The following is a 22,867-nucleotide window of genomic DNA, read 5'->3' as shown; positions in this document are numbered from 1 at the left end:
CCTTTCCTGCTCTAGAACTATCCTTCCATATCTTCTCTGGCTCACTCACTCTCTGTGGCTCCCTATTGCCCACCCCCCCCAATTTAAGCCCAGCTGTTTGGCTTGATCCATCCCTCAATCCCTTCTCCCTAGCCTCCCTTTAGCTTTCGCATCCCTCTTGTCTAGACCCCCATTGCTTATGATGCCCCCTTCTGCTGGACACACCCTTCCCTGCCCTCACACCTGCCCTGCCCACCCCAGGCTGCCTTTGAGGCTGTCATTCATCATGTCACTTCATCCTTCCAACTCTGTTTGTCCCCCCTCCCTGGGCCAAACACTGCAGCCCCGTGTGGCCCTTCTTCCCAGGGTGGTTCTGGGGTGTGCACCCACCTGCTGGGGCATCGGGAGCCGGGCTGCGGCAGGGTGTGGTGGGGCTGGGGGACAGGCTGTGGGTGGGGGAGCCTGGGAGGCTTTCGCTGGACGACAGGGACTGGTGGAGGCCGGAGGAGAAGCTGCGGCTTGTGTGCAGCACAGACGACTGTTTTGAGATCTTCTTGAAGAGCGATTTCCGCCTAGGGGTTAGAAACCCAGATTCTCCACAAGTCCCGCCCCCCAGCGGCCAGGGCTGCCCAAGCTCACCATACATCCTGCATCAACTCTCCACGGGGGCCGGCCCACTGCTCACCGGTCCTGTGTCTCTCGCCTTCGGCTCCGCTTGCTCCTGCGCGCCATGCGGCCCTTGGTCACGTTCTTCCGCGCGGGGCCCACCTTGATGGACGTGTTCTCCAGGGCTGTGGTCCGAAGGGCAATCTTGTTGCCACTCTGCAGGAAGGATGGCGAGGGGTCGCCAGTGTGCCTCCTAGCCAGTGAGCCCTCTACCCACCTACTCGTCCATCAAAAGCCCTGGATCCTAACTACCCATTTCACAACTAATGACCTCCCCACTCACTGGGCCAAAGATGGATATGTGCCATCTGTCCATCCATCCAATGAGCCATCGACTCACCCACTGGTCCCAGGAGCTATCCAACCAGCGGCGTGCCTCCTCACTTGTGCCCACCTTTCCTCTCCCAGGCCTCAGCCCTCAAGGAGGCAGGAGGCAAAGATGGCACAGATACCACCCCCACAGGGTCAAGGTAGACCAGAGGGAAGGTCAGGAGTGGAGCCCCCAGGGGGCTTCCTGGAGGAGTGGCTATGAGGGGTGATATAAGGGGGCTAAAGAAGGAAGCTGGGACTTTCCTGGCTGTCCAGTGATTAGGACTGGCAATTCCACTGCAGGGGGTATGGGGTTTGATCCCTGTTCAGGGAACTAAGGTCCCGCATGCCACTTGGCCAAAAAAATGAAAAAGAAGGAAGAAAAAGAGAAGAAAGAAGCAGAGGGGAGGAGGAATGCAGGGCCCAAGTGGAATGCTGTGGTTGGAGGGGGAGAACCACACAGAATAGGCAGCTGAGACAAAGCAGAGGGGACGGGGGTTACAGCAGCAGGGTGGGGAGATCAGGCTACTCTGAGGATGGACCAAGGGTCGGGGCTCAGAGCCCTGTGGGTAGGCCGGGGTGGGTAGGGGGAGTTGGGGGGAGACGGCTGCACCTTCAGCAACAGCTCCACGACATCCATGTGCACCAGTCCCAGGACGGACTCCCCATTGATGTGGGTGATCAGGTCCCCAGCTCGCAGGCCCGCCTCCTGGGCAGGGCTTCCTTCCTCCACACTCTGGGGTGGGGGTAGCGGGGGGCAGGCGGTCAGTGGTCTGGGCCCCACAGACAGAGACCCCAGCCCAGCTGAGTCAGCCTCGGGCCCCCCAGCAAGCTGATGCTTCCACTCTGCCTGGTTTGCCAGCTTTCCCAGACTAACAAACGCAGCTCTGCAGGGAAAGCCCCGCACCAGGGCAGGGCCAGACTCCAACCAGGTCTGGCTGTTCCTGCCCATCCTGGGGCCAACTTACCCACACCACGTGGTGCACAGCATAGACGTCACTGTCGCCCATGTAGACACGGATTGCCCGCAGGTTGAAGCCGTACTTCTTGCCTGAGCTGTGGATGACGATGGGGGGCCGCAGGCTGCCACACACAGGGGAAGGGTCTCGGCTTGGAGAGGAGTCGCGGGACGATGGGTTAGAGGACAGTGAGCGTGGGGACAGGGGGCTCATGAGGGGGCCACCGCTGCCATCATCTGCAGGGACAAAGTTTAGGGAGGGGGTCACTGCCTTGCGGGGCCCCTCACAAGGCACCTTCCCCTTCTCCTGCACACTGATGGCTGTTTAATGTTTTTGTTTTTTGACCACACCACATGGCCTGTAGGATCTTAGTTCCCTGATCAGGGATCGAACCATGCCCCCTCTAGTGGGAGCACAGAGTCTTAATCACTGGACCACCAGGGAAGTTCCCATACTGATCACTCTGGCTGCTTCGCTGCTGCTTCAATGCCCCCAGACACCTCTCCCTCCCCTTCGAGTCTTGGCACATGCAGCGCCCACTGCCAAGAATGCCAGTCCCCTCCCCATGCTGCTTCCCCTCTCCTGGGCTCCGTAAATAGCAGCCCCCACATCACCTGGAAGGACCCCTGCCAGCTACCACTGGCCAAAACTGCCTCCACCCTGTGGTTAAAAATGGACGTGGGCAGGCACGCCAAGACAAGGCTGGGCCATGGGCGTTACCTGCTGTGATGATGAGTGACAGGGCGGACACCGAGGCTGACTTGGGCACGCGGCCTCCGCTGGGGGAGGTCCTGGATTTCTCCGGGGCAGAGTCTCTCTGGCTCCCGAGGCGGCGGCCCCGGCCAGCATCCAGGGCCCGTGGCGTGGAGTGTCGTGCACCGGTGCTGTTGCTTCGTAGGCGTGCATGGCTGAGGGCGGCGGTGTCAGCTGTGAGGGACAACACGGTCGGGGGTTAGTCTGCCCCGCCCTCCAGCTTACCATGTGGCCCTTCTGCCCTCAGAAGGCAAAGCCCCTTCCTTCCTGGTCGGCATGCACACAGTCCAGTCTCCTGGCTGTTACACAGGCCGTTCGCTTTTCTTGCACACCCTTCCTGCACTGCTCTCCTTGGGAAGCTCCATTCTTCAGGTCCCCTCCTTCACGAAGCTTTCCCCCCATTCCAGTTAGATCCCTACTCCCACTCTCAGAGCTCCCCAGTTCGATTCCTCTCTCCTGTCCTGATCCACTGAAGGTGAGGGTATCATCCCTAGACTGAGGCCTTTCAAGTGAACGTTCTCTCTAGAGAACTCCTACTTATCCTTCAAAACCCATAGTAAATAGTCCCTCCTGTGGGAAATTGGCCATAAGACTATCGCTCCCATCCTGGATTCTACCTACCAGAGAGGCTGGAGGGCTTGGGTGTCACTGGGGTGGCTTCTGGGGGAGCATCGGGCTCCCCCAGAATGAAGATGGGCCTTTTGGGGCCCACAGGACCAGGGCCAGCTCCCTCATCCTCTGATGAGAAGGCAAACTTGGGCATCGTGTCCAGGCTGATGGTGTTCAGGAGAGATGGGCTAGGGCCCCGCTCAGGCTGGGAGGAGGATGAGTGGCAAGATGAACCAGAAGATGTGCAGGATCTCAGCCTGTAGTGGGGAACAGCCTGTGTCACACTTGCCCGGTGTCCTCACCCCAGAGCACCCAGTCTCCTCTAGTGGCTGCATCTTAACCCTCAGCCTAGAGTCAGAGATAATCTGTAAAGACAAAGTGAGCGCCCTGTGCCGGCTCCATCCTCTGTGACTGCCCAGAGAACTCCTAGTCATCTTTTAAAACTCAGCTTCCAATGCCCCTCCTCAAGCAGACACTGATTATTTGTGTTGAGTCTGGACTTTGACAGATGAACAAGACTTTGTGAGCATGAGCAAAGGGCATTCTGGGCAGAGGAAGCAAGCAGTAGCCTAGAAGCATCATGGTGCATGGCTGCTTTTACCTTCAGTATGGTTAGGAATGCAAATCCAAAGGGAGTGATAATAGAGGCCAGGCTGGCAGGGGTCTGATAGGCTGGCCAATATGTTTGACCCTTTTCTACTGGGCCACTGGGCAGCTCTTTCCAATGTTAGGCTTGGTGGCTCCACCTCCCAGCAGGCTCCACTCCCCAGCCCACCTACCGGACCTCCGTGGTGCTCAGCCGGCGCCCATAGTCCCCCTCGTTGCTGCGCTCCCACCCTTCCTCCCGGTCCTCACTGAAGCTCCGTTCAGCGAAGGTTGGGGTGGGCTGGGCGGCCAGGAACTCAGAACTGCTGTAGACCTGGGAAGCAATTAAAAATAACAGTCACAACAACCGCATCCCTGGGGGATGGCTTAGTTGAGTGCTTCCTACATGCCCGACGCTTCTGAGTCATTTCCTCAAATCCTTTCTCACCACTTCTTTAAAGACACAGTGTCTTTAGCCTACTGTACAGATGGAGAGACTGAGGCTCTGACAGGCTTGGTTACCAAGGGGCCACAGCTGAAGTTTCCCGCCCGTGGGGCCCAGGCCCATGAGCAGTGCAGGTTTTGGGGGGGTTTTTGGTCATGCTGCGCGGCGTGCAGGCTCTTAGTTCCCCCACCAGGAACTGAACCCAGGCCCCCTGCCGTGGAAGCTTGGAGTCTTGACCACTGGGCCGCCAGGGAAGTCCCCGTGCAGGTTTTTTGATCCAATTATAAACAAAGGAAGGAACTTAAGTGAAGCTCATAACACCCAGCATAGCAGGTCTATCCACAATTGCCCCAAAGTGGAAAAAACCAAAATGGTTCATCAACTGATGAGTGGATAAACAAAACAGTGGTCCAGTCACACAGTGGAATATTACTCAGCCACAACAAGGAGTGAAGCACGGACACGCCATCACGTAGATCCATCTTAAGGAGCCAGAAACAGGGAATTCCCTAGTGATTCAGTAGTTAGGACTCCGAGCTCTCATTGCTGCTGGGTTCAGTCCCTGGTCAGAGATCTAAGATCCTACAAGCCATGCAGGGAAGCCAAAAAAAAAAACAAACAAACAGCCAGGGACTTGGCTGGTGGTCCAGTGGCTAAGACTCTGAGCTCCCAATGCAGGGGGCCAGGATTTGATCCCTCATCAGGGAACTAGATCCCATGCACTGCAACTAAGAGCCCACACAGCCAAATAAATAAATATTTTAAAAAAGCAGCAGCAGCAGCCAGACACAAAAGCCCACAGAGTATATGGAGGAGAAACATGGAAAGGGGCCCCGGAAGGAATCTCTCCTGAGGTCCTGGGGTTTCTCCGAGTGTTGGGAATCTCAGAATCCAGATGAGGGGAGACCGGGGCCTAGGTTCTAGCCCTAGCTTGGTTCCCCTCTGGGCTGGTTTTCCCCTCCCATCTCTGTGGTTCTGCGCTGGCCAAGTTTGGGCTCATAATTGGCCCAGGGGGTCGTGGGGGGTGGGGATCAGCAGGGCTCAGCCAGCCTCGTCTGCAGGAGGCACCCACGAGGTGAAGCAGCACCCCTTCTTCTGGACGCTGGACTGGGTGACACATGATATATGTCCCATACATTTATCATGTATGTGATATGTCCAGAACAGGCAAATGCATAGAAACAGAAAGCAGATTGCTGGTTGTTGGGGGTGAGGGAGGGGGAGACAGGAGGGGAGATACGGAGTGACTGCAGACAGGTACAGAGTTGCTCTTTGGGCATGATGGGAATGTTCTGGAACCAGATAAATGTTGTGATGGTTGCGCAACACTGTGAATGTCCTAAATCTCACTGGATTGTACAGTTTAAAAAAGTTAAAATAGTATATTTTATGTTATATGTATTTCACTACAATGGAAACAAAAATTAAAAAAAACCCAAAACGCAAACAGGGACTCCCATGATGGTCCAGTGGTTAAGAATCCAACTTGCAATGCAGGGGGCACAGGTCTGATTCCCAAGACGGGGAACTAAGCTTCCATATGCCTCAGGGCAACTAAGCCCGTGAGCTGCTGAGCCCGTGCGCCTCAACTAGGGATGAAGCCCACAGGTTGCAGTGAATATTCCACACGCCGCAGCTAAGGCCTGACACAGCCAAAAGAAACAAGACAACCCCAAACAAACATCCTGCCCTGTTTCCTGAGTGCCAGCTACACCCAGGGTCGCAGGCTCACCTTGCTGAAGCGGTGGGAACAAGACGAGAACTGGGGGATCTCTGTGGACGACTCCTCATCATTGGTCTCATCATCTTCAGAGCCCAGGTGGCGGTAACGTTCCGAGCGGGCTGCAGGAAGGGAAGGCGTCGCCCACCTGATGCCCGGAGGCAGACACAGGGGTGATGTGGGGAGGGCTCCCCGGTGGGGAGACACTGTCAGAGCACAGGTGCCGAGGTGGGACTATGCCTGATACGTTCAAGGACAGAGGAGGCTTGGGTGGCAGATTTAGCTGCTGTTTGGTTGCTCATTCATGTCCGACTCTTTGCGAGCCCATGGACTGTAGCCTGCCAGGCTGTTCTGTCCATGGGATTTCCCAGGCAAGAATACTGGAGCGGGTTTGTGTGCCCTCCTCCAGGGGATCTTCCCGACCCAGGGATCAAACCCACGTCTCCTGAACTGGCAGGCGGATTTTCTACCCGTGAGCCACCAGGGAAGCCCCAGCAGATTTAGTGTCTGGGAATAAATCCCAGGTGTGTCCCTAAAAGTTGTGGGGCCCTGGATGGGAATTCCTGGGTCTCCAGGGAATTCCTGGACCTTGAGATGGGTCCCCTAGAGCTGGGTAACACTGCACAGCTCAAACATAAAGGATGTTCCTCATTTTACAGAAAAGGAAACAGAGGACCTCTGCCATGCTCAAGGTGACACATCCAGTTCTGGGGGAGGCGCTGGAAGCCAAGGGCATTTACTCTGGGACTGGCCAGAGTCCCACGTAGGGAGAGGGAGATTTGTCTGAGCCCATCTGAAGTGCTTGAGGGGAGCACCTCCACCCAAGCTGAGTGGGGCAGCCCACCCTCCTGTGTGACAGGCAAGGTTCCATGCCTGGTCAGGGCTGAGATTCAGGAGGCTGAACCTGATGGGGGATCCCAGAAAAGGGTCTGCCACCCTAAGTAGCTTGGTGTCCCCTCCCGCAACCCGAGGGGGTGCTGCAGTACCTGAGCTCAGATGCAAAGGAAATCCTAGTAGAGGGGTGTGGGGGTGGGGGTGGGGAGTGGGGCAGCCAGCACACACATGCCCAGAGTCCTGTAAAGCTCAGGAAGTCAGAAGCTCCAGGCCCAGGGTGAGGCGCCAAGCTGGGATGGGGACCCTGGCAGAGACCCCTTGCCGCCCTAGGAGAGTGCGGGACAGCACAGCCCGTCTCCTGGGCCCCCACTTACTGTCGAAGTAGCTGGTGTCATCCTCCGCTTCCAGCTGCGGCACGAACTCGGCCTTGTGTCGCAGAAGCCCGGTCCAGTCCAGCGTCCAGAAGAAGGGGTGCTGCTTCACCTCGTGGGTGCCTCCTGCAGACGAGGCCGGCTGAGCCCTGCTGGGCCCCACCCCCCACAACCCCCCGGGCCAGTTATGAACCCAAACTTGGCTAGCGCAGAACCACAAAGATGGGAAGGGAAAATAGCTGTCATTTAAGAGCCCAGAGAGGAACCAAGGTAGCGCTAGAACCTAGGCCCTGATCTTTCCTCGGCTGGATTCTGAGATCCCAACACCCGGAGAAACCCCAGGACCTCAGGAGAGATTCCTTCCGGGGCCCCTTTCCACATGTTTCTACCCCAACGAGCAGAGCTGACTGCACAAATGTATCCTGTTCCCCAACTTCAGCCCTTGTGGTCCTCTCCAGTGGCCAAGTTTCATCCTGAAAGTGACCTGTAGTGGCCACTTCCTGGGTGGCTGCATCAGTATTAAACAATCCTTTTATCACCATTTTGGTGGCTGGGGAAACTTGAACAGTGGGATCCACTGCGCTGGTCCTTAGGGACCTTAGGACACAGCCCACGGTGACCTGGAGGGCTCCCATACACAGCCTCAGTGCCCCGTGTCTGCACTAGACCCAGCTGCTTTCAAAGTCTTATGCAATTTCCTAGTGAGCTCATACACATCCTTTAAAAACCCAGCTTCAAGTCCCCTTCCTCTATGCAGCCTCTCAAATAGAGCTCATGCTTACTCCAGCCTCCAGCCCACCCACACCAACATACCAGTGCCCAGGCGGTCCAGTGGGCTCTGTCGGAGCAGCCTGGTGATGAGGTCCTGGGCATCGGCTGGGAGGGCCTCCTCTCCCTCCGGCCATATGATCTCGTCTGAAGTGAGAGGAGGGAGTGAAGAAGCCGGGCTAGAGCTTCCTAGCATCTCCTAGCCCTTCTGCTTTCTGCACTCCAAGCCATCAGCCTGCTCTGCTCCTTCAGCATTCCAGCTTTGGTCCCTCACAGCCTTTGCTCTGGCCACGCTCTCTGCCTTGAGCACCTTCCTTTCCTCCATCTCTTGCTCCTTTAAAACTCTGCCCACATGTCACCCCAGTGTCATTCTCTGTGACTCTTTAATATAGCTCCTCTACCCCACACCTGGGGCTTCCCCGCACTGCCATGCAGGAGACCCAGGAGACTTAGGTTCAATCCCTGGGCTGGGAAGAGCCCCTGGAAGAAGAAACGGCAACCTACTCCAGTATTCTTGCCTGGGAAAATCCCATGGACAGAGGAGCCCATCTGGGCTCCTACAATCCATAGGGTTGCAAAAGAGTCAGGCGTAACTGAGCGACTAACCACTCCACACCTGCCACCCCACACCCTCCCTTCTTCCTGCTTCTTTTCTTCCTCTGCATTTTTGTCTCTGATTGTTCTACAGTTTTTTTTTTTTGGACACACCAGGGGAGGCATTTGGGATCTTGGTTCCCCGAGAGGCACTGAACCTCCCACCCCTAGCCCCGCACAGGAAGGTGGAGTCTTAATCACTGGACCACAAGAAAAGTCCCTCCATAGCTTGCTTATTTATCTCCCTTCCTGTCCATCTTGCCCTCGGCTGTATCTCCAGTGCTCAGCCAGGGCCTGGCATGCCAAAGGTGCCCAATCCATCCACACATGGGGATCCATCCCTCCCCGACACAGGGATGAAACCTGGGCCATGGGGGTGGGGAACGCACCACTGACCACCTGGCCAAAGAGTTCCTCGGGGGTATCGCCGAAGAAGGGCACACAGCCCACCAGGAATTCATAGAGGACGACGCCCATGGCCCACCAGTCCACCGGCTTCCCGTAGCCCTGGCGGAAGATCACCTCGGGGGCGATGTACTCAGGCGTCCCGCATACCTGGGCCGGGTGGGACAGGGAAACTGAGGACGGCTCCCAGCCGGGGAAGGAAGGGTAGGGAGATCACGGGAAGGGCTTCTATGCGCCCTTCTGCTGCAGTCTCCCCACAGCCCGGGGCTGGGCTTTGGGCAGGGGGAGGCTGCCCACCTGCTTGTCCACGAACTCCCGGGTGTCCTTCTCGATGTGGCCTTCATAGAGGTTGGTGGCCATACTCATGAGCCCAATCTTAGACAGGCCGAAGTCAGTGAGCTTGATGTGGCCAAGCGAGGTGATGAGCAGGCTGTGGGCAGGTGGGTGGGGCACTCAGGGCTGGGGGGTACTTGGCTGCTCCTGCCGCCCCCCATCATGAACTTCGTCCCATACAAGGTGGCCCAACCCTACCACGGATCGGAACGCACGTCCTATGCCTGATTACATTACTGAAAGAAACAGAGGTTCTTGGGGAACATTACAAGTTTAGCAAACATCTCTGTGCCCCTTCTGGGTGCATCGGGTATTACTGTTGAGCACCTACTGTATACTTTGCTGTGCAAAAATTAAGTTCCTGAGAATCATGGCATTTCCCCACTGGGCATTGAAATGTTTCCTGAACACCTCCTAGCAGGAGAGCTACAGCGTATTTTTGTACCTACAGCCATTATTTTTAACAAACTAAATACTGTGCAAGCACCTACTGTGAAGTGAACATGTCTTTAGCACCTGCTATGTACAGAAATATTTGTGCCCCTCATGGGTGCACCAGTTGTTTAAAACTCACACACCTATACGCTTCTGTTCCTGTTCTCTTGCAAGTTTAAATATATAAATATTTTAAGTGATAAAAATCCGATGTATCAGATTTATAAAGTCACGTTTTCATGCACCTCCTGGGTACACCTGCCCATTTAAAAGTAAATATCTGCAGGACTTCCCCAGTGGCCCAGTGGTTAAAACTCTGTGTTCCCAGGGCAGAGGGCATGGGTTCAATCCTTGGTCTGGGTGCTGAGATTGCGCATACCACCTGGTACAACCAAAAATGAATACATAAGATGAGAAATAAATAAATAGGGACTTCCCTGGTGGCTCAGTGGTAAAGAATCTGCCTGCCAGTGCGGGAGACACAGGTTTGATCCCTGGTCCAGGAAGATCCGACATGACATGGAACAACTAACCCCAGATGCCACAGCTATTGAGCCTGTGGTCTAGAGCCCGGGAACCGCAGCTACTGAAGGAAGCCCGTGAGCCCTAGAACCTGTGCTCTGCAACAAGAGGAGCTGCTACAGGAAGCTTGAGCACCACAGCTAGAGGGGAGCCTCTGCTCGTCGCAACTACAGCAAAGCCCACGGAGCAACCAAGATCCAGCACAGCCAAAAATAAGTAAATAAATAAAATCATTTTAAAATAAAGAAATACATTTCTGGAGAATTCACTGTCTATATCCAAGTTGTCTCAGGAGTCATTTATTTGACACCCACTGCGTACCTCAACTCTAGAAAGAAACAATTCTGTGTGCCCACTCCGTGCCTCTGCTGGTTTTTGTTCGTTTTTTTAAATGATGCTTCTTAAGCAACTACTGTGTATACCAGCTGTGGAAGAAACACTTCGGTGTAGCTACCAGCTAAGCCAACTCCCTCCAAAAACCAAGGCCTCAGAGCAGGCCTTTGGCCATCCTCTGCTAAGACAAACGAACGTTTCCTGTGCGCCTATGGGCATGTCCCTGCCTCAAAAACGTTCATTTCCTGGGACTGCCCTGGTGGTCGGGTGGCTAAGACTCCACGCTCCCAATGCAAGGTGCCCGGGTTCGATCCCTGCTAAAGGAACTAGATCCCAGAAACTGCAACTAAGACCTGGTGCAGCCAAACAAATAAATAAAATAACAAATAAGTAAATCTTTTTTAAAAAGTTCATTTCTTGAATGTTGACTATATGTGGTATTTAAAAATTTGTTTCCTTTTCACAGAGAAAATGAGAAATGCCTGGAATTTGCTTCAACTCAGTGGGGAGGACTGAGTGGCCTGGGAGGAAACGGGACTGGATGAACGTTGGGAGCTGTGGGGGTGGGACGCTATACCCCTCTTCCGTTATGGACTGAACCGTGTATCCAACTTCACACGCTGAGCTCCTAACCCCCAGGAACTATGATGTGACCTTATCTGGGGACGGGGTCACTGCAAATGTCATTAGTTAAGGTGAGGTCACTCTGGAGTACATAGCTAGCGGCTGTGCTATGCTGGGCTTAGTCGCTCAGCTGTGTCCAACTCTTTGCGACCCTATGGACTTAGCCCGCCAAGCTTCTCTGTCCACAGGGATTCTCCAGGCAAGAATACTGGAGTGGGTTGCCATGCCCTCCTCCAGGGGATCTTCCTGACCCAGGGATCGAACCTGCGTCTCCTGGGGCTCTTGCATTGCAAGCAGATTCTTTGCCCTCTGTGCCACCAGGTGAGCACTAATCCAGCAGGACTGGAGTCCTTATAAAAAGCGGGGATTTAGACACAGACTTGCACACGGTGGGGGACACCACGCGAAGGTTAGAATTATGTCTCCACAGCCTAGGAACTGCCAGAAGCCAGGAGAGAAGCCTGGAGTACATCCTTCCCTGGTACCTTTGAAGGGAGCCAACCCTTTGATCTTGAACTTCTAGCCTCCAGAACTGAGAGAATAAATTTCTTAAAAAAAAAAAAAAAAATTAAATGAGTTAATTCATTTTTGGCCACACTGTGCGGCATGTGGGATCTCAGTTCACTGACGGGGGATCAAACCCACGCCCACTGTAGCGGGAGTGCAGAGTCTTAACCACTGGACAGCCAGGGAAGTCCCGAGAATGAATTTCTTGTTGTTTAAGCCCTCAGTTAGGGCTGCCCTAGCAAATGAATGCACCTTCTCTTGACTTGGGGTATACCTGAAATTTTCTGAACTGCAAAGGAAAAATTATTTTTCTCCAGAACCAATTGTGGGGGCCTGGAGGGATTGGGGGCAGGAGGAGAAGGGGACGACAGAGGATGAGATGGCTGGATGGCATCACTGACTCGATGGACATGAATCTGAGTGAACTCCGGGAGTTGGTGATGGACAGGGAGGCCTGGCGTGCTGCGATTCATGGGGTCGCAAAGAGTTGGACACGACTGAGCGACTGAACTGAACTGAACTGAATCCCTCCCTGAACCCTCTGGGGCTGGCTGGACCCCTTCCCATCCCGTGTTGCAGATGAGGGCCGTGAGCATGGGAGGGGCCAGTCCTGCCTCGGGAACACTGGGAAGACCCCAGTCCAGGATGAACGCAAAGAGGTCTGATGGGCACAAAGCAAGCAGCCAGAGAACATGGAGCATGGAGGCCCAGGTATACAACAGGTGCCAACTACAGTGTTTGCTTGTTTCCTAAGTCAGGGGTCCCCAACCTCCGGTACCTAATGCCTGATGATCTGAGGTGGAACTGATGTAATAATAGCAATAAAGTGCACAATATATATAATGCACTGGAATCATCCTGGAACCATTCCGTGCCACCCTGGTCCGTGGGAAAATTATTTTCCATGAAATGGGTCCCTGGTGCCACAAAGGCTGGGGACTGTTCTAAGCCTCTGGCAAACTACAAGATGCCCTGAAAACAGGCAGGGCTCTTAAGACTCAGATTCATAACTCCACACGGCAAGTACCTTCATTGGAGAAAAGGACCCCTGTCCCCAGTATACAGCAGGTGTTCATCCCTTGCTGACCTCAACATAAAAACTTCATATAAAAAGACAGTTGCAGTGTTCAGGGCCTGACACACAGTCCTTGCTTGCTGCTGCTACTGCTAAGTCACTTCAGTCATGTCCGACTCTGTGCGACCCCACAGACGGCAGCCTACCAGGCTCCCCCATCCCTGGGATTCTCTAGAAAACTGGAGTGGGTTGCCATTTCCTTCTGCAATGCATGAAAGTGAAAAGTGAAAGTGAAGTCGCTCAGTCATGTCCGACTCTTCACGACCCCATGGACTGCAGCCCACCAGGCTCCTCTGTCCATGGGATTTTCCAGGCAAGAGTACTGGAGCGGGGTGCCACTGCTTTCTCCGCAGTCCTTGCTTAATAACACATTTACTAAGCAGAGGTGCTCTGATCACCTCTACGCAGCTGGTGACCAGTAAATACACACTGGCAAAAAAAGGTGGTTTATAAACTCAAAAGTGATCACCGTGTGAGGAGTCGGTTATACCACCATCTGGGCTCCTTAAAATGAGAGCACAGGCCCAAGGTAGACAGCAAGTGCCAAACACATGTGCTTTGTTTCCTAAGCCATTTGCAAAACATAAGATGGCCTGAAAACATGCAGGCTCTCTTAATTAACTAATTATAGGCCACACCGCGCAGCACGGCACGTGGGATCTTAGTTCCCCAGCCAGGGAATGAACCTGTGTAACCCGCACTGGAAGTGCCATGTCTTAACCCCTGGGCCACCAGGAAAGGTAAGTCCTAAAACACGCAGACTCTTGATGCTCACGTTCACACCTCCACACAGCAAGTACCTGAGAGCTCACACGTCCCGCCTGATGTCCAGAGGGTACTCGATCCAAGAGCAGCCCCTTCCTCTGTACACAGCAGGTTCTCAATTAATGCAGGAGAGTGCTTTGAAAACTATGGAGGGGTTACAAAGCCTGAGGGGTTATTCACACTCACATGCGTGTTTTCCAGTCACTCACGGAGGACCTGGCCCTCAATAGATGCTTATAAGATGCTAGAAAAAAATTAACAGCCTGAGACTCTCTTCCCTACACGAGTACACAGCAGGTGCTCAAGACACGCACAGTCCTTCTTCACACATGAGGTTTTGCAAAGTGCATGGCCCGGCTCTTTGTGTACAGCTGGTGCCTCATACAGTCCAGTTCACTTCTGCTACACTGTAGCAGTGCTCGAGTGCATGGGCCTTTCCCCTGTCTGGTCTGGGCACCCTCTTTTGCCAGAGCACCTCCGTAAGTGCACTGCACACGCAGGCGTCTATCATCTGCTCGCCGCTGGGGCCCCATGATGCCGGCGGGATCCAGATAATGCTGCTTCAGAGCAGCCCCAGACCCACTCAAGAGAGCCCGCTCCCAGAGGTCCCCGTGGCTCACTTGTCAGGCTTGAGGTCACGGTGAACGATGCCGTAGTTGTGCAGGTACTCCAGTGCCAGCACCGTCTCGGCGAAGTACATGCGGGCCATGTCCACCGGCAGCGGGCCCATGTTCTTCAGGAGCGTGGCACAGTCGCCACCTGCGGAAGCGTGGACACGCTCACAGAGACCCTTGGTTCTGCAGCTGTGCCTAGACTGGTACCCACCTGCCCTCCCCACCTCCGGCACAGTGTCCCCAGTCTGTCCTGAATTGGGGTGGGAGCTGGTGGGGGCGGGAGGGTATGCAGACCCTACTTTCTGGTCTGCCCTGGGCAGGGCAGCAGCTTTGTTAAGTGCACAGTCCCTTCCCTTGTACAGAGCTGGGGCCTCCTAAGTGCATGCTCCCTTCTCCTTGCCTGGCAGCTACCTTGGCACATGCTTGTTCCTGCCATTACCTGAAGACACTATTCTTGCCTGAGCTGGAAACCTGATCCTGCAACTCCTCAGCTCGCCTCCAACTATCCTAGTCCTTCCAACCCACGCCTCCTGCGCTCCCTTGCTTTTATTCTAGCCTCCAAGCTTCTGCCCACCAGTCCCTTCCGCCTAGGCTGTCCATCCTACCCCTACCCTATCCCCTAGGATTCTGCCTTCACACTCGTCTTTGGGCTTCCCCATCTCCAACCCCACTGCTGAGTCCCCCACTGCCGAGTGAGCCCTTCCTCTCACCAAGGCAGGCTGGGACCCCAGCTAGAGCAGACTCTAGCTGGGTCAAAGAAGAGACTGCCTCCTGGATAAGGGGTGAGATCCCCACTGCTGGAGGCAGGCAAGCCCTCGTGACCGCACCTTCCACATACTCCATGACCATGCACAAGTGGCGCCGGGTCTCGAACGAGCAGAACATGCTGACCACGAACGGGTTCTCGGCGAAGGTGAGGATGTCGCGCTCCACGAAGACCTGCTGGATCTGGTTGCGCAGCATCAGGTTCTGCTTGTTGATCTTCTTGATGGCAAAACGCTGCCTCGTTTCCCGGTGCCGCACCAGGTAGACGGCCCTGGGGTGGGGTTGCAGCGGGGGTGTGGGGCCTGCTGAAGCCCCGGCAGGCACCGGGACCTGACCTGGGTCCAGAACCCCACATGCCTTGCCTTGGCCTGCGCCCTCCACCCAGGCAGCCACTCCTACGGTTTAAGCCATACTCCCTGGCGTCATACAAAGAGTCAAAGATGGCTCCTAGGTTGTTTATTTCTTCACAGATGACTGAGACCCGTTAGTTCAGAAGCCTCGCTGGCACAAACTCAAATTGTGTTCATTATAACTCAAATAAGCAGATTTTTAGCCATTTAGAGCTTGTTGGTTTTGCATACCCTCAGATAAGGTAAATGCTGGGGCTATGAAAACCCCAAGCTGCTTGCACCTGATGGAGCTCTCTGATTCAGAGACTCACCACCGCGTTGCTGACACTTAAGCCTGGACACATAAGCCCCGTCTCTGACTCCCCCCTCCGCCCTCCCCCACATGACAGTCTTATGCTATGAGGGACTCCCCCCTACCACCTCCACCAAAGCAAATCTGTCAAAGTGGCATTTAAATAATGCTCGCTGCACACTACTGCCATCGCTTGCTCAGCCCCCAAACTCCTAGAACCCTATGCTTGGGGCGAATAAGGACCAAGATCATGGATGAACCCTTCCAAGCCATGTCCCTGCTGGGTTGTGCCTTTACTTCCCTCTGCAGATCTATTTCTCTGTCTACATAACTCAGGGGCTGTGTGAGCATCAGTTATCCCCAAGGGCATCTGAGAAATGGGTCTACGGGGGACCCAAGGACTCACCCGTAGGCCCCATTGCTAATGAGTTTGATAGTCTCGAAGTCGCTCTCACATGGCTTCCTCCGTGAAGGGCCGATCAGGGCACGACTCTGGCGGGGCAACAGGGGTCAGGGTCCTGCCCCAGCTCAGAGCAGGCTGTGTTCTTCCTGCCCCCAAGTCCCAGCTGGCGCCTAATGCTACTTCTCCTGTACATACTTCTCAAACTCAGCCTCCAAGTTTGAGATTTTAGCTGAAGCCATGCATGCCCTCATACTAGGAAACTCCTACACAGCCTGCAAAACCCCACTTTCCAGTGGCCCCTCCAACCCTGCTCTGCTCAACCTTCCCAGCAGGGCAATCTCACCTGCCCCACCTTCCCCCAAAGTCACAGGCATTCATTAAACACCTACTGTATCCAAAATCTCAGCAAATGGCAAACCTAGCCCCTCTCAGGGCCACCTGGTCTACCATCAAAAGAACAAGCCAGGTGGGGGCGCCAAAGCTCTGTGCTGTCTCACCTCAGGGGACTCCTCTGGTGCTGGTGGTTGTCCTCCATTGTCATCGAGGTGACTCAGAGGCACCATCTCTGTAAAATGTGGGAGAAGCCTCAAATGGGGTTTCTGAGCCCGGCCCCTCCACCAGGCAGAGACTTCCTGAGGCCTCCAGGGCTCATCTTGGAATGGGGAGATAGTGCTTCCCCTGACCAGCTCCCATGATCCTGTTGTTGAATCCCTACTGCGTCCAGATTTCGGTCAAATCCAGGAGGCTGGACTGAGCAATGACTGAGGAACCTTCTAGACGGGCCAGTGGGAAGCCCAGGTTCTGCTTGCTCCGGCTATCTTGAAGCCTGGCTCCAAGTCTTGGGGCCGTGAATATCCCGCTGTGATGCAGGCCCTCTAGGTGGTGGCTGACACGCTCCTCAGCTCAGGGCAGGGCCCGGGGGAGCCCCCTTAGTTACCAGCCTCAGCTGGGGTTTAGCAGGGGCAGTCTTGAGTGAGAGTGAGCGGCTGGTGAACATCTATGGTGATGGAGACCATGAAGACAGTGTCTCGTGGTCACAGAGCAAGGCTGAGACGGGGCAGCACAGGCTCGGGTGAGTGAGGCCTGGGGTTGGATGCAGCCCCTCACGCTCTCAGAGGGCCCCCTGCAGCACTGGGCTGGTGATCTGCACTCAGCCTCAGCTGCCACCTGTCTGCCTGACCACTTCCCGTTTCCCCTGTCATCGGGGCCCTGCCCCGGCGACAGCCCCGCCTGTGGAGCACAGTCTCAGCCAGACAGCTAGTCTGAGCATGATCTGGCCTTGGGCACGCCTGGACCTGAATCCAGCTCAACAGCATAGAGCCTCAGTCTCTGCGACCTCAAATGGGACAATGGCAGCCTGGTCCCCATGGGTGCCGGCCACTGTGGCTGGGTCCTGCTGACCCCGTTGCCCCTTCCTCAGCCACACCCCTTCCTTACTGCTCTTCCAAAAGGCCAGACACACACCCATCTCACGACCTCTGCCTTCACGGTTCCCCTGCCTGGTTCACTTCCTCTCTGCTCCAAATCTGCACCCGGTCACTTCTCCATCCTCCAGGCCCCAGTCTGAATATAATCTTTCCCCAGAGCTCCCCTGACTACCCTGAGACCAGGCCAGGTTCAAGTTCAATGCTTCGCCCAGCACCATGTCTTTTTCCCTGTCCTGACTGTTTGGGGGAGGTTCCTGGCCGTTTCAGCTGTGCCCATGGATTGCCCTGTCTGCCTCCATGTCCCACTTCACGGGCCACAGTCAGAAGAAACTGGGAAAGTACTTTGGAATTCAAGTGAATGCCACTGCTCACGGTGGTTCCCTGGCACCCTGGCCCAACTCGATTTAGCATTTCAGGACACCGAGGCTCCAAGGCAGCTGGCAGGTCACGGGGTCCAACTTGTGGCCACCTTACCCTGGAACCCTGAGCACCTTACCCAAAATGTGCCCTGCAAGCAGCTGAGGACAGGGCCAAACAGAGGAGAAGGACAGTGTGGTGCACTCTGGAGCCACATGGGCATAGGCTGGAACCCTGGCTCCTCCCCACTCTCACCCCAGTTTCCTCTTTTGGCCCCGCCCCCACTCCAGCTCACCCTGGAGCGGATCCTTAGCCAGGCCCAGCTGCCCAATGATGTACTGTGGCAGGTCAGTCTTGATGCCCTGGCCGTCTCGGGCCTGGCCCTCGGCAGCCTCCAGCAGATGGTAAAACTCCTCGGGGTCAAACTCCTGTGGATGCAGAGGGATTGGTCAACTGCGGCCTGGTCCCACCTTCAGGCCTTTGCACTCCCGCCTCCCTCCGTCTGAAGCATTTTACCAGTGGCTCCGATGTGTCCCCGGGATCCTAGCTCCTGGTCCCCCTTCTGGGAAGCCCTCCCGAGTCTGGCGGCCCCTGGTGTTTCTCACAAAGCCCTACATGATGGGCACTGTCACTTTTTAATCTCAGCAGGACTGCTGAGGGACTGGTCTGAGCCTTGCTTCCGGCCATGTGCCAAGACACTCACCAGACACTCGAGGAGCCTTGCTGGCCGCGAAATGATGATCAGCAGCTTCCGGACGAGCTGGACGATGAAGCCAACTTCCTCACTGTCTGAGCGCTCGTGGGCCTGGGAGCGGATGGGTGGTAGCATCATACACCAGCCCTTGGTCCCGCCCTGCCCTGCCCGGGGACCCCAAAACCCTGTACCCACACCCCCCACCACCCCACCCCCACGCACATCCTGCAGCAGCCGCTCCAGCTTCTCCTGCATCTCCAGGAAGTAGCGGGAGGTGACAAGTGCCTCTCCAGACTTGGCCAGGCAGTCGCGGGCCAGCTCAATGATTTGGTGGTGGATGAAACCCAGGACGCCGTCAGCCAGTGCCAGCCGGGCGCCAGGCGAGAAGGCGGCCAGGAACTCCTGCAGACGGCCCTCCATCTGTGCTGTGGCCTGGGCAGAAGTGGGGGACGGGGGGGAGATGGGGTGACCTGGTCATTTGGATGTGGCCTGGGAGCAATGTGTGCAGATGGGGGCGGGAGAGAGAGATGTGTCGATGGGGTCCAAGGATCGCAGGGGAAGAAGCGATGTGCACAGACGCGAGAGGGGGCGGGGGGTGCAGCGTGAGACAGAGTGACAGGGAAAAACAGAAACGGAGAGATGGGGGGAGGGACACAACCAAGAGGACAGCGCGCGCCATGGAGGGACAGCAACAGAGAGCGGAGCTGGGGCTGGTCCAGCCACCAGGTGCTGCCCACCTTAGGGAATCTCTCCCGGTATACGTGATTCATCATTACGATCTCATTGTCGAAGGTCCCTGTGGTGCGTCCAGGGCTGAAGGAGGGGACAACTGGCTTAAGACATGGGACCCAAAACAGCCCAGGGAAGGGTGGCTGAGCCAGGACTGAGCTCTACCCAGGGCTAGAGGCCAGGCTTGGGCGGGGTCAGGACCGGAGGTGGAGGAGGAGCTGCGCCCAGGGAAGGGCTGGGGCTGGGGTCAGAGGTGGAGGCCCACCTGAGGCTGCGGGAGCGGGGACGGAGGCGAGGTGAGCGGTGGCCGCCCTCCTCATCAGCCACACTGTCTGAGCTGCGGAAATGCTTGGACAGGAAGCAGAGTTCGTCCGGCGTCGGCTGGAAAGGAAGCTGGTGGAGGCGCTCCCGAGAGGATGAGCTCGACTGGCAGGAGGGGGTATCAGGGCCACGCGTTCACGGTCAGCTCCACAGCCAGGACCCCAGCATTATCCTAACTCTCAAGGCCCAGCTATCCGTCGGTCACCATGGTAACTCTCCTGCCTCTCTCCTGTGCATCCTTCAAAACTCCAGCTTTGATGCCCCTTCCTCCAGGAAACCCTCGCTGCTTCCTTGGCAACTCCAAGACCCCCTCTGACCAGACCTTTCCTGACCGCACAAGGATGCAGATATCTGTGTCTACCCGAACAGGAGCCCTTCGGGCCAAGGCTGGGTCCTTTAGGGAACCCCACATCGCTCAAAATGGAGCACAGAGGGGGGAAGCCAGGATGTTTTACTGACTAGACAACTATTCAACACCTTAAAAAACAAAACAAAACAAAGATGTGTCTCCCCCACCCCCAACCTGGCACTCCCTGCTCTGCCTGCCGAGGCGGGACTGTGGGTACCGAGACAGTGGAGCTGGGCGTGTTGGTTCCATAGCCAGAAGACGGGAGCGACGCGAGGGACCATCTTCTGCCGTCGGCCCTGGGGAGGAGAAGGAGAAGTTGGAAGGGAGGCATGGCCCCTGCGGTTTCTGGGGACCAAGGGCAGGCACTATGGCTGGCAGATCCTGGCCCCACCGGAGGAAGGACCTTCTGCAAAGGCCAAGAACAGGAATACAGGGTGAGCAAGTCCACTGTGTTTTTCTCCTTGTTCTCCAGGAAGTCCTCCCTGATGCCAGCTGCCATCAAAGCTGCTCTCTGAGTTGCAGCTGCTAGGGTACATGCTGGCCACTCCCACCAACCTGAGGATGCCCTGAGGGCCAAAGTCCAGCCTCCCATTCCTCAGCCCCCCAGGGGAGGGCATGGCACCCAGCAGGAACGCAATAAACGTTGCTGACTGAGTAAGCGGCATTTAAATAAATGCCTGGCACACAACAGCTCCTCTGCCAGCTCTTGTTAGGTGAATTAATAACTTTCAGTGAGTGAGAGATTCCTGGACCAGGCCATGCCACCCCCGCCCCCACCCCCTCCCCAAGGGCTCCTAGAAATTACCTGTCTGTGCGTGCGTTGTGGCTGTAGGAGGTCGTACATGCATGCGTTTGCCAGGGGAGGGGGCCAGAGTGGGGACCACCGCAGGGCAGAGGCCAGGGGAGGGGGAAAAGGCTGATAAGGAGGCAGGTCCAGCCACCAAGAGCAGGCCCCTGCCTGGCCCATTGCCCGTGGTATCAGCCACCATCCACCCAAACTGGCAACCACTCACCTCCGTGCAAAAGGGAAGTTGATGGCAGAGGCAGCTGAGAAATTCCGAGGACTATCCAGGGGGCTGCTGCCTGCTGAGGAGGAGGTGGGGAAACTGAGTCAGCGGGAGTGGAGACAGGACACCTCCACTCCCCGCTTGCCCACCCCCCACTCACCTGTTGGGATGGACAGCGGCGACAGGGGCCGGGAAAGGGTGGGTGAGGGCGTTCCTACCACCAGGCTCTTGCGGTTCCCGCTGCGGCAGCTATTGGGGGAGGTGGGGATAAAGTCAGACCTGGGCCTCCTGGCTCAGAGAACCACATGCCCAACTGGGAGCCCATGGGCGGCAGCTTCGGGGGCATGACCATGCCCTCTCTGCTCCCCAGATGGACTCCATGGCCCTGAGTTCAGCCCAGGAGCCCCTGGCCCTGCTTCTCCAGCTTCTGTGTTCACAACCCCACTCCCAGAGCCTTGCCAGGAACACTGGCAAACAAGACAAGAGGGTGAAGAGGACCCTGGAACCCACAGAGGGGTTGAGGCAGATCCCCTACTCCATATTAAGCATCTCTTCCCAGGACCACTGTTTCAACCTCCTGGCCAATCCCCTCCCCTGACACCCCCCCTAAAACGCCAACGTGACCCTTGGAAACCCTAAAGCCGGCAACATGCACAGTTGCATCTTGTTCTGCCAAACTTTGGCCCACGTGTTTTCCTCCCTTCATCCCAGCTCCTTCCTGGCCACCAGATCCCTTGCCCAGTTTCTCCCACCTGGGCCCTGGCCCCAGCCCCCGCCCTGGCATAGGGAAGTTGCGAGCAACATGGTTCCCCCCTCCAACTCTGGCAGTCGCCTGGCAACGGCTCTGCTCGCCCGACAAGTGCATCAGCCCACGCAGCCAGAGCTGCCAACGCAGCCTGGCCTCGGCAGAACTGCGTAGAGAGGGAGCGATGAAATGCTGGGGCCTCGAGGGGCCAGGAACGGTGTTCCAGGCAGAGGCATAATGCAAGCCAAGGAAGGCGAGGTCAGCAACCCACTCAGGAGACTAAATGCACAGGGCGGAGGGGCTCAGCCTACCCACTGCTCTACTTGCCACTGTCCCCTCTGAGCCTCAGTTTCCCCATCTGTACACCTTGCAAGGTACACACACAGTACTCAGCTTTGGGCGGGGCATAGGGTGAACTGTGGCAAGTACGTATACATTGCTCACAGGGCTTGGTGCATGGTGGGAGAGAAGGCAATGACTCGCCAGGGAAATCACCAGCATTCACCAATACCAATAAGCCTAGAGGAGGGAGAGACCGGCTACACCCATTTCCCAGCCCGGAAAACTGAGGCCACAGATGCCACCAGCCACAGAGATTGTCCTCTAGTCTGAGGCGCAGAAGCAAAAGTGAAACCCACAGTTTCCTGCAAAACTTCCTGTCAACCCCCCACCCCAACACACACACACACACACACACACACACACTCCACAGCCCACATCCTCTTCCAACCCCTCACCGGACTCTTCATTCCGACGCATCGTTTTTCACTTCCAACAGCATTTGGGAAAAACACTTGGCCTCTTCCCTCTCGCTCTCAGGCAGGGCCTTCTCAAAAACAGCTACATCTGAGCTCTCAAAGGGGAACTGGGCATCCTCTGTTCAATTCCTGAGCATCTATTGAGCACCAACTATTTGCTCAGCCCTTCCTGGAGAAGGCGCAGGACCCCAAGAAGCTGCCTAGTTTTTCAATAATCACCTTTGCGGTTCAACAGAGAGTGAGAAATATGTCAGAAAAGAGGGGCCTGAGGTCAGTTTCTGGCACCTGATCCCTGAGGTGCCCATGAGCTTTCTGCGGCTCTCCGGGTTCTGGAAGAAGAGCCTGAACCCTGAACTAGGCATTCAAGGTCCTTCAGCTGCTGGTCCCATTCCTCAGCCTTTGCCTGTGTTGCCCCTGGGAATGCCTAGACCAAGCACTGGTGAGGCACTTAAGCACAGAGAGGTT

The 22,867-nt window shown here is 56.1% G+C and overlaps 1 protein-coding gene across 14 annotated transcripts in view; it reads right to left on the bottom strand.

The window, feature by feature from the left end:
• Positions 1-22,867, bottom strand: part of MAST3 (microtubule associated serine/threonine kinase 3) — a 41,493-nt gene that overhangs the window by 2,716 nt on the left and 15,910 nt on the right. For 4 of the 14 annotated variants that reach the window (XM_040241088.1, XM_040241078.1, XM_040241083.1 and 1 more), the window contains 25 exons: positions 21,060-21,148; positions 20,906-20,975; positions 20,698-20,718; positions 20,110-20,188; positions 19,488-19,648; positions 19,231-19,306; positions 18,716-18,925; positions 18,503-18,604; positions 18,095-18,227; positions 16,513-16,580; positions 16,019-16,104; positions 15,033-15,241; positions 14,212-14,350; positions 9,295-9,427; positions 8,982-9,147; positions 8,044-8,145; positions 7,234-7,356; positions 6,038-6,147; positions 4,055-4,194; positions 3,288-3,532; positions 2,634-2,840; positions 1,923-2,149; positions 1,568-1,690; positions 665-801; positions 370-551 (listed from right to left, as the gene is read on the bottom strand). In XM_040241088.1, the coding sequence (XP_040097022.1) occupies positions 370-551; positions 665-801; positions 1,568-1,690; positions 1,923-2,149; positions 2,634-2,840; positions 3,288-3,532; positions 4,055-4,194; positions 6,038-6,147; positions 7,234-7,356; positions 8,044-8,145; positions 8,982-9,147; positions 9,295-9,427; positions 14,212-14,350; positions 15,033-15,241; positions 16,019-16,104; positions 16,513-16,580; positions 18,095-18,227; positions 18,503-18,604; positions 18,716-18,925; positions 19,231-19,306; positions 19,488-19,648; positions 20,110-20,188; positions 20,698-20,718; positions 20,906-20,975; positions 21,060-21,148 (3,338 nt within the window). Of the gene's footprint in view, positions 1-369; positions 552-664; positions 802-1,567; positions 1,691-1,922; positions 2,150-2,633; positions 2,841-3,287; positions 3,533-4,054; positions 4,195-6,037; positions 6,148-7,233; positions 7,357-8,043; positions 8,146-8,981; positions 9,148-9,294; positions 9,428-14,211; positions 14,351-15,032; positions 15,242-16,018; positions 16,105-16,512; positions 16,581-18,094; positions 18,228-18,502; positions 18,605-18,715; positions 18,926-19,230; positions 19,307-19,487; positions 19,649-20,109; positions 20,189-20,697; positions 20,719-20,905; positions 20,979-21,059; positions 21,149-22,867 lie in introns of all 14 variants that reach the window. The other 10 variants (XM_040241087.1, XM_040241077.1, XM_040241082.1 and 7 more) reach the window with 3 other exon arrangements.

The sequence above is a fragment of the Oryx dammah genome, unplaced genomic scaffold (genome assembly GCF_014754425.2).
Source record: "Oryx dammah isolate SB20612 unplaced genomic scaffold, SCBI_Odam_1.1 HiC_scaffold_5, whole genome shotgun sequence".
Taxonomy (NCBI): Eukaryota; Metazoa; Chordata; class Mammalia; order Artiodactyla; family Bovidae; genus Oryx; species Oryx dammah.
Note: the sequence above shows the minus strand (reverse complement) of the source record. Positions and strands in the feature narration are given on the sequence as shown.